The sequence below is a fragment of the Grus americana genome, chromosome 5 (genome assembly GCF_028858705.1).
Source record: "Grus americana isolate bGruAme1 chromosome 5, bGruAme1.mat, whole genome shotgun sequence".
Lineage (NCBI taxonomy): Eukaryota > Metazoa > Chordata > Aves > Gruiformes > Gruidae > Grus > Grus americana.
The window spans coordinates 67,759,206-67,775,471 of record NC_072856.1 but is presented as its reverse complement, the minus strand read 5'-3'; the positions used below and the strand labels follow the sequence as shown (position 1 = coordinate 67,775,471).

Genomic DNA, 16,266 nt, shown 5'->3' with positions numbered 1-16,266 from the left:
TTTTTAAGGTAAAGGAAAATACTGGAGAAACTCTGCTAACTTAAACATGTGAGTGGGGAAGGGGGGAAACGAGAGACGGGTTTAGTTCACAGAAGGCACATCAAATGGTCGTCTTAAGTCGTGAGCCGCCTTGTAAAGTGCCGCATACGGGATTAGCAGGCGGCATCGCAAATCTCATATAAGGCTGCGCAGCATTTATCTTTACACACAAAAGCCCCTTCATACCATGAAAGTACAAACACAGTTGGAAGTGATAAATTTGATCTCTTTTACAGAAAAAAACTTGTTTTCCTTTTTTTAAAAAAGAATCTCTGGACACCTTGTGCAATCCGCATTTGACAGGCAGTCGGAGACCCCTCTCATTTTGCAAAGTCAGCAAAACCCCCACTCTTCCTACTTAGGTGAAGGGTTTGTTTTAAGTTCAAGGGTTTAACTTAGGAGGAAAAGAAGTCTCTTGCAACATGCCCACTGAGGATTTGTAACTCTTGGGGAGTCAGGTACTTTAGTAATATTTATAAGCTCAGCTTTAAACCCAGCACTAAGCTGGCCAGCTCGCAGTAGTGGCCTGCAGCGTCTCAGGAACTGTCAGTCGCCAACTCTGCCACGATGCCAATAAACTTTAAAGAGAGCAGGAGAGGATCTCCCGGGTGCGGAAAGCAAACACACCACGATGTGCTGGCAGGGGCTGGGAGCAGCTTGTTAAAATGCTCTTTGTGCTCCCCGCTGCTGGGCTACGGGGATGAGCAGCAGCAGAAGCCAATCTCAGAGGAGTTTCATTCCTCCTGCCACTTAATTCTGGTCTTACCTCGTTGGTAAGCAAAGAGTACGTGCTCAGGACAAGGGGCAGCTGGGCAGCAGCCTGTATGTGTAGCAAAGGGTCTTCATGTAGCCCGACACTGCTCAAAGTTGCTCTGAGCAGCGTTGGTTTCATTAGACACGTTCTCACGGTGCCGAAGAGATGGGTGCAGGGACTCCCACGGGTGTCCGAGCTGGGATGTCCACCCCACAGAGCTGGATGAACAACAGCCCTACTCTAGTGAGATTAGCCCAGTGCTCTGCCTGAGCTCATTAGCCCTGACTCTTAATTAGCTCCCATGGCTTGAGTGTCCCTGCCGTGCCCCCTTGGTTTCACAATCCACGTGCACGGGATGAACCTGGGTTTGCCCCATGGCTCTCCCGCCTGCCTGCACCCCCCAGCTCGGGGCAGAACGCTGCGCGGGGCAGCACGCCTGCTTGCCTTCACCTCTATCCAAGCTCCAGTACCGTGAGGAGGCTGGGGTTGCTTCTCACGACAGCCTGGGAGGGATAAAGGACAAAACACAAATGTGGCAGAAAAACAGGGCTTCTAATATAAGTCTGAAATGTGAAGTTTGGGCTTTTTTCAGCGGCACATTGCAAGGCAAGGGGTAAGTTGCAGAAGTGGCAGGGCCTGTTCCTTTGGGTTGCAGCTTTGATCCTTGAAGATTTTGACTTACTTAAATACGTTTCTAATAAAACTTACAATCAATTTTGAATACAGAAGGGAAAACCAGCTCATTAAGCAAAACTTTGCCCAGGCCTGTTCTTCCCTTCCTTCTCTCAGGTGCAGAGAAGGGGCTCGCACGGCTCCCAGCAAAGCAGCAGCAAAACACACCGGCTGCAAACGCAGCAGTGCCAGGAGCAACCGGCACCGCGGGCTCCGAGCCGTCGCTGGCGCTTCCACCGAGGAGGCACCTGCGTGCCGCAGGACGAGCCCTCAACAGGAGGAAGGTATTTCATGCTGCCAGGTGTAACAGCCCCGCAATAAAATCGCTGTTTTGCAAGGCAAATAAATCAGAGCAACTTGAAGGCTTGCTTAAGCGTGCAGGTGTGAAGCCCTGCTCGGAGGGACACGTGAGGTCCCTGCTCGGATGTCCTCCCCCCCCCCACCCTTTGGGGACACGCTGCATCAGCAAGGCCACGGCATTCCCCGCACGGACCCCGTCTCTCCCGGGCACGGGAGGACCCAGCCGGCCGACCAAGGCCACTGGAAATCGGCCACCCGTGGGCGTGCAGCAGGGAGCACGTGGAGGGCTGTGCAGAGCTGGGGCCAAAACACTTCTCTGCGGAACAAGGGACCCTTTCCCCCCCGTCCGCCCTTCCTCTGCCTGCCACATTCACGTCCTATCATCCCCGTACCCCTCGTCGAGGGCCGGGGATGTTACTGATATTTAATTATAGACTCTATTATCTGCCACTCTGAACACGTACATTAAAAATAATCATCTATGTATCAACCGACGCTTTATTGCAGAGCTGTGCGGTCGTTGAGGCTATCTGCTTTTAAAATATTCTCACTAACGAAGAGGTAGATTAATGTATTTATGCACATGCGAAATTGGGAACGCAATAAGTTGTTATATAAAGTGTTATATAAATTACCTACCAATTGCATATATATTTTCAGAGTCAAATTCCACCAACCTCACACTGAAGAAGTAAATCACTTTGAGTTACCACGGTTATTCCTGACGGCAGGGACCACTCTGCACAAACAAAGGAGGCAGAATCTGGCCTTAAATTACACACTTAACACACATTTGTGATATTACTTGTATTCAGAGATCTCCTGGCTCCTTCAAACTGTAACTGCAAATCAACTCGGAGACGCCAAACCGAGTCAACTGTCTATTTAAACAAAATGACTGCAATATAATAAATATTGATTTTGTAAACATTTTGCTGAGGTTAAAAGCTTTTCACAGAGATGGTCATTAGGCACATAACTCTGCTCTGGATCCCTGGTAAGCACATTTATTAATAGGTCATATATAATAGTGGAGTCTCAGGCAGTCTAAATCAGCACAGCTCCCCTGAACTCAACACTGTAACACATGCTCTCACCAGGTCCTGTAAACCTCATTATATTTAATTTAAATCAAATGTATTTTGGGGCATGTACAAATGAAGCAGCTGTTTTCTTGGGTTCAGGAACCCTGCTGGGATGTAAACTCTTCTGGAATGGCTTAACACCCAGTGGCTGCATAAATACAAACTCTACTTGCGTGTTTTCATTTTAAATTGCACTAATTTTACTGTTGATAACATACAAGGTGATGAAAAACACATTCACTAGAAGGGAACTGTTCCATCACCTATCTGAAGACAAGTCTGAATACATCACACTGCCTGGTGCCCTTCAGACAGCCCTGGTGATCTCTGCTCGAAGCCACCGGTCCACATGCTGGGTGAGGAAAAACTCCCGTATCCCACCCTTCCAACCCCAGCCTCTTGATTAAATACGAGCTCAACTCGCCCATTTTCTGGCTAGCGCCTTTCCTCTCATCAGACAATAGGATTGTCCTCTGCAGCAGGGAATCACCACCAATGAAACGATAAAGCCCCAAGGAGCCCTTGCAGGACTGGGGGATGATGAAGCCCTCGGACGCACGCTGCTGACACACAGGCTTTATCGGGTGCTGGGGAGCACCGCTGCGGGTGGTTCAGATCACACGCCGAGTGCCAGCCAGGTGCCGTATCTGGAGCTGGGCAACCAGAAAATCCTCCAGATTTGCAAGAGTATTTAGGTCGATCGTTGGGTTTCTGTCAACTCTCATCAAGCGCACAGAATGGAGATGGGACAAATCACCATGGTCAACGGCATTTGATGGCACGATCTACACAGAGACTGTCAAGTTCTGCACATGCTGCCATTCCAGACCCATCTGGCATCAAACTGCTCAACTGTCATAGAACCAGGGAATCCCAGAAGGGTTTGGGTTGAAGGGACCTTTCAGGCCCATCTAGTCCAACCCCTGCAGTGAGCAGGGACATCTTCAACTAGATCAGGTTGCCCAAAGCCCCATCCAGCCTGGCCTTGAGTGTTTCCAGGGATGGGGCATCCACCACCTCTCTGGGCAACCTGATCCAGTGTTTCACCACCCTCAGCGTAACAAATTTCTTCCGTATATCTAGTCTGAATCTCCCCTCTTTTAGTTTAAAACCATTCCCCCTTGTCCTGTCGCTACAGGCCCTCCTAAAATGTCTGTCCCTCCTTCCCAGATCTCTCTGGGGCCGCAGGCTGGTTTGTAAAACCCAAGGCTCTTGGACCTGACGTGACTCATGACAATTGTAACAATTCACAGCTTTAGTGAAGCCGGATCTGCGGCACACGGCAGGAAGGGCTTTTGTCCTACCACACGCTGCCTGCTGCAGTCGTGGCATAAATTATTCCCCCAACTTTCCTTTTGATGCATCACAGGATGAACCGAGGTGCCAAACGCCGAGTGCACGCGCTCCTGCAGAAAGACGATCAGTGCTAATTGCCACAAACGACCTTGCGCAGCGTCATCCTCCTGACATTGCCTCTGCCGAGTCGCAAACGATCCCGGGCACTGGAAGAGCCCCATGAAAGCGTCCCACTATTCTCACTCAGCAGAAGAAGCATCGCGTAATTGCGGGAGGTATCGCCCCGGCTCACACTCACGTTTGAAGTGGGCTGTGTATTCCCCTCGTGTCTAGAGGAGTCACAGGGTCACGCTCAGGGAGGAAGACACTTAAGTCGATGAATCTATGTTGATTTACTCCATCGGGCAGGAGCCTGGGGTAAAGAGCACCTGCTTCTAAACCTGATCTCCCTACTTCATTCCCAGTGCTCTCCCAGACCCTGAGCACAGCCAGACTTCTCTTCCCACCAGTGCCCACTCTCAGGCGAAGACTGACCCTGCAGCTACCAGCTCCTAGACAGCTACAAAACCCTGGAAATCAAACCCGTGAGGCACGAGCTAAAAGCCAGCTAAAGCACCACATGAACAGCTCCACCAGCTTTGACATTTTTCCCCATGACAACCTACTCGTGCAAGTCTCAGGATACCACCGAGAAGATGCGGCTTGCTTGTTCCTCTTCCTGCTGCATTGCATCGTGCTCCCGCTCGCTGTGCATTAAGAACTGCACTGTAATTGAACAAAATAGCTTTTGCCTGAGCAGAAATGGGGTTGTTTCAAAACAAAATCCACCTGCATTGGTTCTCACAGCATCCTGGCGCCAGCTGTCTCGCTTGAATCATAAAATGGCTCTAGTTCAATCACAAAGAGGGTTCAAATGAGGTTTCAGTCTCATCAGGCCAGGTTGGATGGGGCTTGGGGCAACCTGGGCTAGTGGAGGGTGTCCCTGCCCATGGCAGGGGGTTGGAACTGGATGGGCTTTGAGGTCCCTTCCAACCCAAACCAGCCTGTGATCAGGTAGAGCTCCTTACACTCCCTCTATCTATTTAGCTCTACTAAATAAATAGCACTCCACTGGCCCTGGATCCTCCCCGGGTGCTGAAGCGCTGCAGCTGCAAGGTGCGGAAGGAGAATGCAGCTGAGACCTCCTTTCCCTTCCCTCCTCTCACCTTTCTCCCCTGCCACAGATGCATTCTTCTGGGCTTCACACGCCGGTGAGACACCCCAGGAGCAGAGCAGCACGGTGGCCTTCCTCTGGCACCTACCTGCCGCTCACGGCTCATCGAGGGATCACACGCCAGGCCAACCAGCCACATCTGGCACATCTGCCAAAAGCAAATACCCAGGACACGGCAACACGAGCCAGAAACCCGCTGCAAGAGGCAGCCGGTCAGCCTGCAGCTTGGCAGGGTCTGCCCAGCCGAGACGTGGGCAAGTCACCTGCGAGGCAGGAACGGAGGAGGGATCTTCCTCTGAGCTGCTTCCAACGCGCCCTTCACCCTCCGACAGCCGCGGCAGGAAATCAATAGAGAGCCTAACCATTGCCCAAGTCACAGATGGATCGACTGATCGGTCGTCTGGTTGGTAGCTCCAGAAGCACAGCACGACACACACAGTCGATAACGATCAAATAACCTCCTTGCCCCTTGGTCTGGGCTGCCATCTGTCATCAGCGGAGCAGAGGAGAAGGTGCAGCGCTCGGCTCCCCTCCGTCCTGCCACGCAGCCAGAGGGCAAAATTTAAAATGATACAAACCCCCAACTCCTTGTAGGTATAGGAGTCGGTCGCTTGGGATTTTTTTAGCCAACAACAAATTTTAAGTGCTGTGCTCCGGGGGAGGTGAGAAATAATCTCATAGGTGAGAAACCGCGTCTACGCGCTTGCTCTGATTCACGGAGCTGTGGGCTGACGGCGGCACAGACCTAAGCAAACACCCCTTCGGGTCCTCATTTCCAGGGAATTCAGTGTCAGGATGGAAGAAGCGTTGCTGCAGGATGGATACAGGACAAACTCGGCCACGTCTGAGCTGTGGAGCTGAGCGGGTTTTATGCAACCGTAAAACGTGAACCACCGCTGCTGCTCCTCCTAGTAAAGACCCCCACAAAGAGCTGGCTGGAGATTAAAAATGGCATAAGAAAGAGGCAGTCGGCTGAACTACAAAGGAGCACCAATAAAATATATGTCGGGACAATCAGAGGCATTCTGACTGCATCCTCAGACGGCAAGACTAAGGTTCTACTGGCTTGGCCGTGAAAGTCGAGGCTTGTTTTACACTTCTGTCTTGCACCCTGCCAAAGAAAGAGCGCTGTGTTCCCAGGAAACAGTGGCATCTGTCACCGAGCCAAGGGCCAACGCCAGCTCTCACGCTGCATGCAGTTAATCCGACGCTGTTTGCACATCAAGGGCTCTCACCGGTTTACCATTTCAGACGCCCCAACTCAAGAAAGCGTTTAAGTCATGCCCTTAAATCTCTGTGACTTCAATTTAACACTGAGCATGCATGGAAGTGCTTTCCCAGGGAGGGAGGCTGATGCTCCCATTATGTCCCTGATGGGATTTCACCCAGCCCTGGCAGCTACGATGCCCTCTGCGCTGCTGGACGTTCTCAGTACATCTCCGCGTGTAGCAGAAGGCTGCTCAGTTAGGAATTCGCATTACACCGCCATCAGGTTGCTGGGCTGGAGGAAGGGAGCTGTGCTAAACATACATTTCTAAGAGGCAGCTTTGGATGAGCTAGCGCAGCGTGAGGCAGGGGAAAGGGCAGACAGGGAGGGTAAGCAATTATTTGTCCAGGAGCACAAGGCAAATCCTCAGCAGGGAGAGCTGACCTCCAGTCACAGCCACGAGCCCTCCCCTTCTTTTTCCAGCATCCTCAGGGAAATGCTGCCGCAGTTCCCTTCCTCGCTGCAACAGAAACAGCCGGAGCCGCACTTGCCAGCATCTTCCCACTCCTCCCCTGCTTCGGGCTGAATTATCGGGGTGCTTTGGGTAACGCAGCCCAGCCCTGTCAGGAAGGGGAGCAAGGGAACGGTGGCTCCGACCCCAAAGCAGTACGTCTGTGTCTTGAAATCAATAAATACCCCTTGTAAGAAACGATCCGTTTCAAAGCTTGACACGACCCCCCCCTTCTCCCAGCTTTACGTACTCCAATGGAGAGACCACGGCATAAAATCAGAGAAACTCGTTTGGAAAGGGATGCTTTCCTAACAAGGCTGTGGAGTAAAAACCAGACCCCTGAGCCTGCCTCTGCGGACAGAAAGGTCCTTCCCAAGCAGAAAGCCCACCGGCATCGACAGAGAGCCTGGGCAGGGGCCAGGAGCAGCAGCTCTTTTCAGCATCTACAGCTGATGCCTGCAAAGGTCAAGAGGTAAAGGAGCAGGGAAGAGGAAAGTGGTGACGTTAAAAGAATCAGTGAATTAATGCCTCTTGAATCAAGGGGCATTGGTTATCTGGGAGGACAGAGGGATTTCATCAGAGAAGACCCCAAGAGCTGCAGGTGGGAAGCAGCTGCAGTTCCACAGCGAAGGCTTAAACAACTGATGCTATGGATGCATTATGCACCCTCGAGCTGAAAGCACGACCATAAGCCGTCATTAATTCACGCACACTAAACAATCCTGCCGCGGGGCACTGCAAGAAGAGAAGGGAACTGATGGTGCAAATCCAAAAGGACCAGGCAGGGGAAAAGGGGAAAAAATGGAACTAAAGGCAAGGGTCTGACCCCCAAAAAAGAAAAAAAAAAAAAAAAGGGTTCACTGGTTGAAAGATGTGCCACAGTTTCAGGGTTCATGCAAATAATTGAAGTGATATTTGCCGAAGTGTTTAGGCATTACACCTCCTCTCCAAGCTGGAAGCAGCAGCCCCAGCATGGGCACCCAGGCTGGGATCTCCACATGAGGCATCCGAAGCTGCAAACACAAATTTCCACTCGAATGGCTCGGTGCTGCCACATCAGTGGAGCCCTGCTCATTTGCACCAGTTGTGGATCTGACCTCCTGCTGATGGGCAATGGCAACCGTGGCTCCTGCTCACAGCACTTCAGGCAACAAACACGCATACCTTATTAACGCAGTCCCAAGCACAACGACAGGCTGGGCAGAGAATGGATGGAGAGCAGCCCTGAGGAGAAGGACTTGGGGTGTTGGGGGCTGAGAAGCTCAACGTGACCCAGCAATGTGCGCTGGCAGCCCAGAAAGCCACCCGTGTCCTGGGCTGCGTGTCCAGCAGCGTGACCAGCAGGTCGAGGGAGGGGATTCTGCCCCTCTGCTCTGCTCTGGCGAGACCCCCCTGCAGTGCTGCATCCAGCTCGGGGGTCCCCAGGACAAGAAGGACATGGAGCTGTTGGAGAGAGTCCAGAGGAGGCCACGGAGATGATCCAAGGGCTGGAGCACCTCTGCTATAGAGACAGGCTGAGAGAGTTGGGCTGGTTCAGCCTGGAGAAGAGAAGGCTCCGGGGAGACCTTAGAGCCCCTTCCAGTCCCTAAAGGGGCTCCAGGAAAGCTGGAGAGGAGCTGGTGACAAGGGCAGGGAGTGACAGGACAAGGGGGAATGGCCTGAAGCTGCAGGAGGGGAGATGGAGAGGAGATGTGAGGCAGAAATCCTTCCCTGTGAGGGTGCTGAGGCCCTGGCACAGGTTGCCCAGAGAAGCTGTGGCTGCCCCTGGCTCCCTGGCAGTGTTCAAGGCCAGGTTGGATGGGGCTTTGGGCAACCTGGGCTAGTGGAGGGTGTCCCTGCCCATGGCAGGGGTGGGACTGGATGGGCTGTGAGGTCCCTTCCCACCCAAACCAGTCTGGGATTCAATGATTCACAGTAACTGGGCTTCTGCCGCACCAACCTCTGCCTCTCCTCTCAGGATGCTACCTGAGCTGGGGTCACCAGAGATTTATCCCGTGAGCTCTCTTTGGCTTATGTGCTTGCTCGAAATAGATATTTATCCAATTCATCCCAGTAGGACTATCTGAATGAACAGGGAATGAGCCGGCTTATTTATAAGCCAATTTAACAGGTAAAATGCATACCACAGGCACACAGAACGCCTCGCCCCAAGAACAAACAAAGCAGGGAACACGGCTGCCAAAAGAGCAGTTTTGAGAGTTGGGGAGTTGCAACGATTCAACTGTTGGTTTTTTAAATTATTCTTTGATGCAGCTGGGAAGAGCACAAGCAATTCGAAAGCACTCTGCTTAAAATGAATATGTATGCGAATCGTGCAAGTTAATCAAGGGACGCAGAAAACTCCTTCAAACTTTAGGGAAGAAAATGAAGATATTTCCATCTGGTGTGTGTTGGATCCCTAGGAAGTACACTGCAAGGCTCCTTCATAGGATCCGTGGTCATATGTGAACAGGTTCTGGCAAATGACATGAAGCAAAGTTTTCCTTCTAAAAGCCCGAACTTTTGGGTGCTGGTTTATTTAGGAGAGTGGGAATAAGCAACGCAGAGCAGCCCCATAAGCCTCTTGAGAATATATTCCCGACCCAGATCCACCCTGCATTGCTGTCAGCTCTCCGAGCGCATCTTGTGAAACCCGGTAAATAAACAACAATGCCTTTTTCTCGCTCTCATGTCATTTACTTAACGCCAGGCGCAGTGTTTGCTCTACTTGTTAATTCTCCTGGTTTTTTCAGGCTAGGGATGTGGTGACAGGAGAATCTCTGCGTGACGCACACTGATACCTGCTGAAATTTCCACGAAGGAGAGACAAGAATGAGTCCACGGGCTGATTTTTCACCCATCTCAGCTGCGGTGCTCCTGACTCACACCAAAGCAAACGCAGCAAGAAATATCGAGCCAGTGGGATCCTTCACTCATAAAGTGGCCAAGAGAACAAAAAAAAATAATCAGATACAACTGTGTGGGGAGAATGGAAAAGGTTTGGTATTTACAGAGCGCAGGAACCTTCTGGATGAAGGCAGATCCCACCAGACACCAGTCTGGACACTGAGATGCTCAAAAGCCTTCGGAGAGCCTGAGCACTGGTGGTGCAACACAGCGTCGCCCTGTCAGGCCAGTGTATTTTTGGACTTCTCACTGGAACTGATGAAGCTGCAGTGATTTACCCCCGCTCTAAGACGGCCCTGGGCCCATTTCCGTTTGCACATAACTAAGAGGACGTCTCCTGGCATCGAGTGCAACACAGGCTCCAAGTACGCCTCGCAGAACTTGCTGTACCGCATTACCTTTGATTAACGTGACGGTCACAGTCGCTCCTTACCCCATTAACTGCGGTAAGTGCAGCGCGAAGAGCCACCTGACAGAAAGCTGTTTTCTAAATAAATTAATGCAAGAAGGCAGCATCACCTCCGGATCCTGGACAGACACAAGCTGGTGTAAATCCATGGACCTGAGTGACATTTCTTTGCTTTTTTCTGACTTTAAAGCATCTCGGCCTGTTTGCCACTCTCAGGATTTGGGCAACAGAAAAATGGAGCAATCGGGAAGGCTGTTTGGCACGGCTAGAGAAGGACAGGAGGGACCCTGCTGCTGCAGATGGCAGGTGATGGAGCAAGTGCGGTTGGATTCGGGAAGGCCATCAAAGCAAGGCTTGGGAAAGCGCATTGCTTGCAACAGGAAAAGATTTTGGATTCTCCCTGCTTCTGTTTTAGCAGCAAATATTTTACTTCTCAAATGCAAACAGATCTTCGCCATACAGCAACTCCCTGGATACTTCCCCAAGTGCTGTGGGCTGCAGGAATTCCCACGGACCCAAGAGCAGTACGGTCATGATGCCTCAAGAACGCAGCTCCCCACAAAAGTTAACGCAGAGGCCCAGCCAGGTAAGCTCATGAATAACGCTGTCTGCTCATCCCCATCTTGGCTCTGATGCCCGCTGTCCCCGGGGCAGAAACTAAGAGGCACTGGTTGTACTTTCCACCCCCTAGTTCACCCCAGATCTGCAAACCAACTGCAACAAAGTCATGCCTAGTGTACGTAGGATGTTTGATTCTTAAAAGAAGAGCTCCCCGCCCCGCATCCCTCATCCCATCTGTGCTAGTGACAGTCCGGATGAGCTGAGGTCTAGAGAGTACCTCTGCTAATTAGCCCCTAACTGCTAACAATCGTTACAGCTGATTCAACAGAGTGCGTAACGTTAGTTCACAGGGTTGGTCTCTGCTGCAATCTGTGCAGAGATGCTGCAGGGGTCTGCAATCAGAGGACAGTTTGTGTCTTCAGCCTGGGCAATGCCATCCTGGGCAGTTAAATCCCATGTAAAAGTATAACTGTGAGCGCTGTTAACCTTCCACTGAAGTCAAGACCTGTTTCTGCTTTTCTACAGGAGGAACTGGACAGGCTGCCTAACCTGGTCCCCTTTCAGTGTCAGGGCAAAGCAGACAGTACTCCCACCCCAGAGTCTTGGTTTAAGGCAAAAGGAACATGAAAGAGATGCTAGTGGAGAAAAGAGACAGAGCCCCATGAGTCCCTGTAAAGAAAACCCATGATCCAACCCAAAGCAGAGGGAACCTTCTTGCTCAACTGCCCAAAAAGAGAGCAGAAGCTTGTGTTGCCATTCACCGTGGGACCACTGACCTCTTCAGCCTCTTTGTCCACGGTAAATCCAGGTTCACGTTTGCTGCAGTGGGGTACCAATCTCAAAGACAAAAGCATCCTCTGGCAGGCATGACCCACCCCAGGGAGGGTGTCCAGCCATGTCCAGCACCGGGGACTCTGCAGAGGATAGGCAGCTGTAACAGCGCTGGGCAACAACCCGACACCCTACAAGAGATGAGCAGGAATCTCTGCATCACTGTCTCTCCATTGCCTAACCCAGAAAGCTTTCAAGCCGGCTTAAAAGCTACTACCAAAAACCATGAACTTCTGGGAGACCTTTCCAACATGCATCGGCAAGGATAAAACATTTTTAAGACGGAGTTTGATCAACTGACGGATGGGATTTCAGGGCTGTCAGGGATAGCTGGAGACAGGACTGCACGACCCTGGAGGTCCCTTCCAGTCCGTTTGTATACGTACGTATGTACGTGTGTATCTATTAAAAGTCATTAGCAAGCTGCTGAGCCTGCACTCACCACACACCTCCCAGCAAAAGCAAGAGGGACTTGAATGCGCAAAGAATAAATGATTCAGCTCCATTTTGTGTTTCTGCTTTTGACATGCCAAGCAGCAATCCAGCTTGTCAGGATAAAAACCAGACAGCTGCAATATATGTATAAAACTGGAACGATTCAGATTAAAAACCCATTTTCCTCTATGTTTCTCTGAATATTTTCCCCTCTCCCAACAGCTGTCCTGAAAGGAAGACAGGAAGAGAGAGGATTTCCCATCATCTGTGCCCGGCTTAGAAATCCTAGCTCCCTGAATCATGTTTGATTGTGCCTTAGCACGGATTATTTTGAAACTATCATCTGCGAGAACCACACAATCAGCGCTGTCAGAGGAAAGCAAAAATTGGGGCACTTTCTGGAGAGGTCTGTAAAAACCCCTTTGGTCTCCTTTCCAAAGCGAAGCACGCTGCACTTAACAGCGATTGCCTAGGGCCCGGCAATCACGTACTGACGCGTGAACGCCGCTTTCGAGAACAGCAGCTCATCAAGGCGCTCCTGGGTCATTGCAGACTGCAGCGAGAATCACGGTCTCCTCAGGTCGGGAATTAAGAGCACAGATGTGTCCCAAAGAACATTTTGCAGTGAGCGGTGTTGTAATCGTGGAGAAGTCAAGAGCTGACGACTCCGTCCTTTCCTACAAGCTGTAGGTACTCATTACAACTACTCATCGCAGCGAAAAGATCAGGCAAAAAGGGACAGTCACCCTTCCGGCAAGTTTGTCTTGCTGCCAGAAGCCCGTCCCCTCAAAAAAATGACACCCAGATATTTTTGCAGGAGGTTCACCGGCTCAAATCCGCAGGTGGTTTGGTTCCTAACGCCCACTCCCAACCAGGATAAAGCTTGAAACATCAATTCAATTCTCCCCTCGATCCAGTTACATGGCATCTCAGGGAGCGCTTCTGAAATCCCTCCTTCAGTGACGCCACACTGCCACAACTGACTCTTTTCCCTCCCCTAACGAGCAAACATCAGGAAACAGGAATAAAACCCTGCGCTGTCATATCAAAAAAGCCATTTTATCCACCTGCAGAAGCACAGGCTCGCTCAAGGCAGGTGTGACCTCACATTCCGATTTCCAAAAATCTGAGAGACATCCCATGAAACTCATCATTTCAAATAACATTACAGTTCCATGTCTGTTAGCTACATCAATGACATGCTGCAGTGCTAAAGCTCTCCCCCGTGAAAAGGTATTTTGAAAGAAAAGCTAAGCATTCAAGGAAGAATAAGCCATCCTAATCAAGAACACAAGGGCTGAACCTGAAGCATCCGAGTAGTTGCATACGAAGTTGTCCGGATGCTCATGCGCGTATCTAAGTACCTTGCTGCACCCGAATCAAAGCAGGAAGGTGAAGCCCAAACCTTACAAAAAGGTCTATTATCCATTAGATTTATCTTGTTTTGGAGAACACTGAGAGATGGACACAGCTCTGCTCTGCTCCATGTCAGCACAGACCAAATGGGTATATCCTCCACCAAGAGCTGGACCAGGAGGACCAGGCGCTGGAGAACGGGCTGCTCTCGCACAGCGTGCGCTTACTGGGTTTTATAACAGGCAAGAGGAGCAAGATGCTCACAGCATCCAACAGCTTGTGCCACGCTAACGCGCCAGTGAAGAAGAGCCCCTGTGAGCAGGTCAGCAGTTACCTGTGCCATGGTGCACCCCTGGAGCCCAACACCAGTTGGGAGGAGGGACTGCACCCCACGTGTAAGGACAAGGGCATGGGGGCACCAAAACTGCTCTGGCACATGGGCTTCATCTTTGTAAGAGTGCAGGAAAGCTGTGGAGGAGGTGTTCCTGCTCCCGGCAAAAGGAGGTCAGGACGAGCCCTTTCCAGCAGCAACAGGCACCGCCGTACCCCTTCCTCCCACACTGCGAGGGGACGCGTCATGACAAGGGACAGCCTGTCTCTGCATGCATCCACCAACCCAACAGCCCAGCGCTCTGCATCCTCCACGGAGCCACACACCGCCACGCAGCCTGCCAAAGTATCAAAGTGATCCGGCCAAGCCCCTTTTGGCAGAGGGGCCGTCACGCACCTCCCGATCTCTCCCCAGCTCCCCAATTCCTCATTGCGGTTTCCCCAACCTGTTCCTGCCAGCATCGATTTGCTGAAGTAGGGGACAATTATTTCAATGTTCATCCGGGGAGTGATGCCCGTCCCCTTGCGCCCTGTCCGCCTGCGTCCCAGTCACTTCTGCCCCAGTTCCCTCGGCGAGGGGGTCACTGGTGCGAGGAGGGAGGGAGGCAGCGGGGCGGACGGAGCTGAGCTGAAGCTAATGACGGTTGCATCCCTGCCTTAAGCGCTGGGACCCTCTCCTCCAGCGAGGACGCGTGTGGGAGTGAGTGCGCTCAAGAGGAGCTGATCAGTATTCAGCGAAAGGCTCCGCTACTGCGCTGCCCGCTCGCCCGCTGCCGTCCCTCCTCCTCCCAATGACTCAGTGTGCGGGAGGAGGCAGCAGCCCTTCCTCAGCAGCACCCCACGGCACCCCGCTGCCGTGTCCCTGTCCTCCCCCGCAGCGGATTTCAGGAGGAGGGAGGTGTGAAACCATCGCTCCCCATTGCTTTTCCAGCTCCCCAGGGCAGATGTCCCCGATCCACCCCCAGGCCGTCACCCGCAGGCCACTGCCGGCTCCTTTGGGGGAGCCTCGGCTCGTGGGGGCCAACCTGCAAGATTTGGGGACCCGCGGCGAGCATCATCTGCCCAATGCCAGCCTCCTCGTGCCGGGGGGCGGGGGCAACTCTCCTCCCAAGCAAGGGTGCAAAACGCAGCCCCGGTGAGGGAGCGCGTGGGCGGTGATGCTCCCACCCTGCCAGTCAGGGGAAGGTGGACTGTGCGGGACAAGGTGTGCAGTCTCCCAGCCGCAGGGCTGCTGGCAGAGGCCACCCCGGGACCGGGGCTCACCTTGTGGAGCTTCCACATAGCGCCCAGGGCCTTGACCTCGTGGCTGGAGTGCTTGCCCTCCTCCAGGCACTGGTAGCAGACAGGGCTCTTGCACTGCACGCAATACATGCTGTGGTTCTCCAGCTCATGGTCGGTGCAGGTGGAGATCTTGCGGGGACTGAGGCGGCGACTGACGCGACCTTGGGCCGGCGGGACCAGGCGGTGCTTGGCCAGCGGCCCCCGCGGCGGGTGGCACCGCAGGCGGCAGGGATCGCAGTAGAAGACGTCGCACTGCTCGCACATGACGGCCGCCTCCTTGGGCGCCTTCTCGCAGAGCTGGCAGCGCAGAGCCGCCGCCCTGCCTTGCTGGTAGCGGTCGATGACGCCCTCCAGCAGGCGATTGCGGGGGAAGCCCCGCAACCCGCGCTCGTCCAGCACCAGGCTGCGGTGGCACTGCGGGCAGGTGAGGCAGGCGTTGCGCGGCGGCGGCGGCGGCGGCGCCAGGGCGGCGGGAGGCGGCGGGGCGGCCGGCGGGAAGACGCGGACGCCGTTGGGAGACTTCTGGCAAGGGGTGGTGGGAGCGCTGGCGAAACCGCCGTAGGAACCGTAGCCGCTGTCCGCCTCGCTGTACAGGCTCATCTTATCCAGGTCCAGGTAGTCGTAGTCGGAGACGGCCGAGCCCGAGGCGCGGCGGCTCTGCGGAGACTCCGACTCCGGTGTCTGCACCAGGATGTTGCGGGCGCACGCCTGGCACAGGTTGTGCGAGCAGGGCAGGATGATGGGCTCCCGGTAAAAGGAGCCGCACACCGGGCATTTTAGCTCCTCTTCCATCTCTTCCATAGGGGAGGGAGGGAGGCGGCGCGGCGCCGGCAGCGGCCGCGGCAGAGCGAGAGGAACCACCCGCACCGCACCGCGCCTCGGCGCCGACTGCCGCCCGCCCGCCGCCCGCCCGCCGCGCGCTCCGCCCCGCCCCGCCCCGCGCCTCGCCATTGGTCCACCGGCGGCGGGGGAGGCGAGCTGCACGCTGCGATTGGCTCCGCCGCCTGTCCGTCCGCCCGCTGCCGCCGGGGGAGCTACGGGGATCTGCCCTCGGGGCTGCGGTGCGGAGCTGCGGGGCTTGTCCCCGGGGCTGCCCCGGC

General features: G+C 53.5%; 1 protein-coding gene across 5 annotated transcripts in view; it reads right to left on the bottom strand.

The window, feature by feature from the left end:
• Positions 1 to 16,050, bottom strand: part of TRIM9 (tripartite motif containing 9) — a 68,524-nt gene extending 52,474 nt beyond the window's left edge. For 3 of the 5 annotated variants that reach the window (XM_054828037.1, XM_054828038.1, XM_054828039.1), the window contains exon 1: positions 15,149 to 16,047. In XM_054828037.1, coding sequence (XP_054684012.1) covers positions 15,149 to 15,967 — 819 coding nt within the window. In that variant the 5' untranslated portion in view covers positions 15,968 to 16,047. Of the gene's footprint in view, positions 1 to 15,148 lie in introns of all 5 variants that reach the window. The other 2 variants (XM_054828035.1, XM_054828036.1) reach the window with 1 other exon arrangement.
• Positions 16,051 to 16,266: the final 216 nt, after the last annotated feature.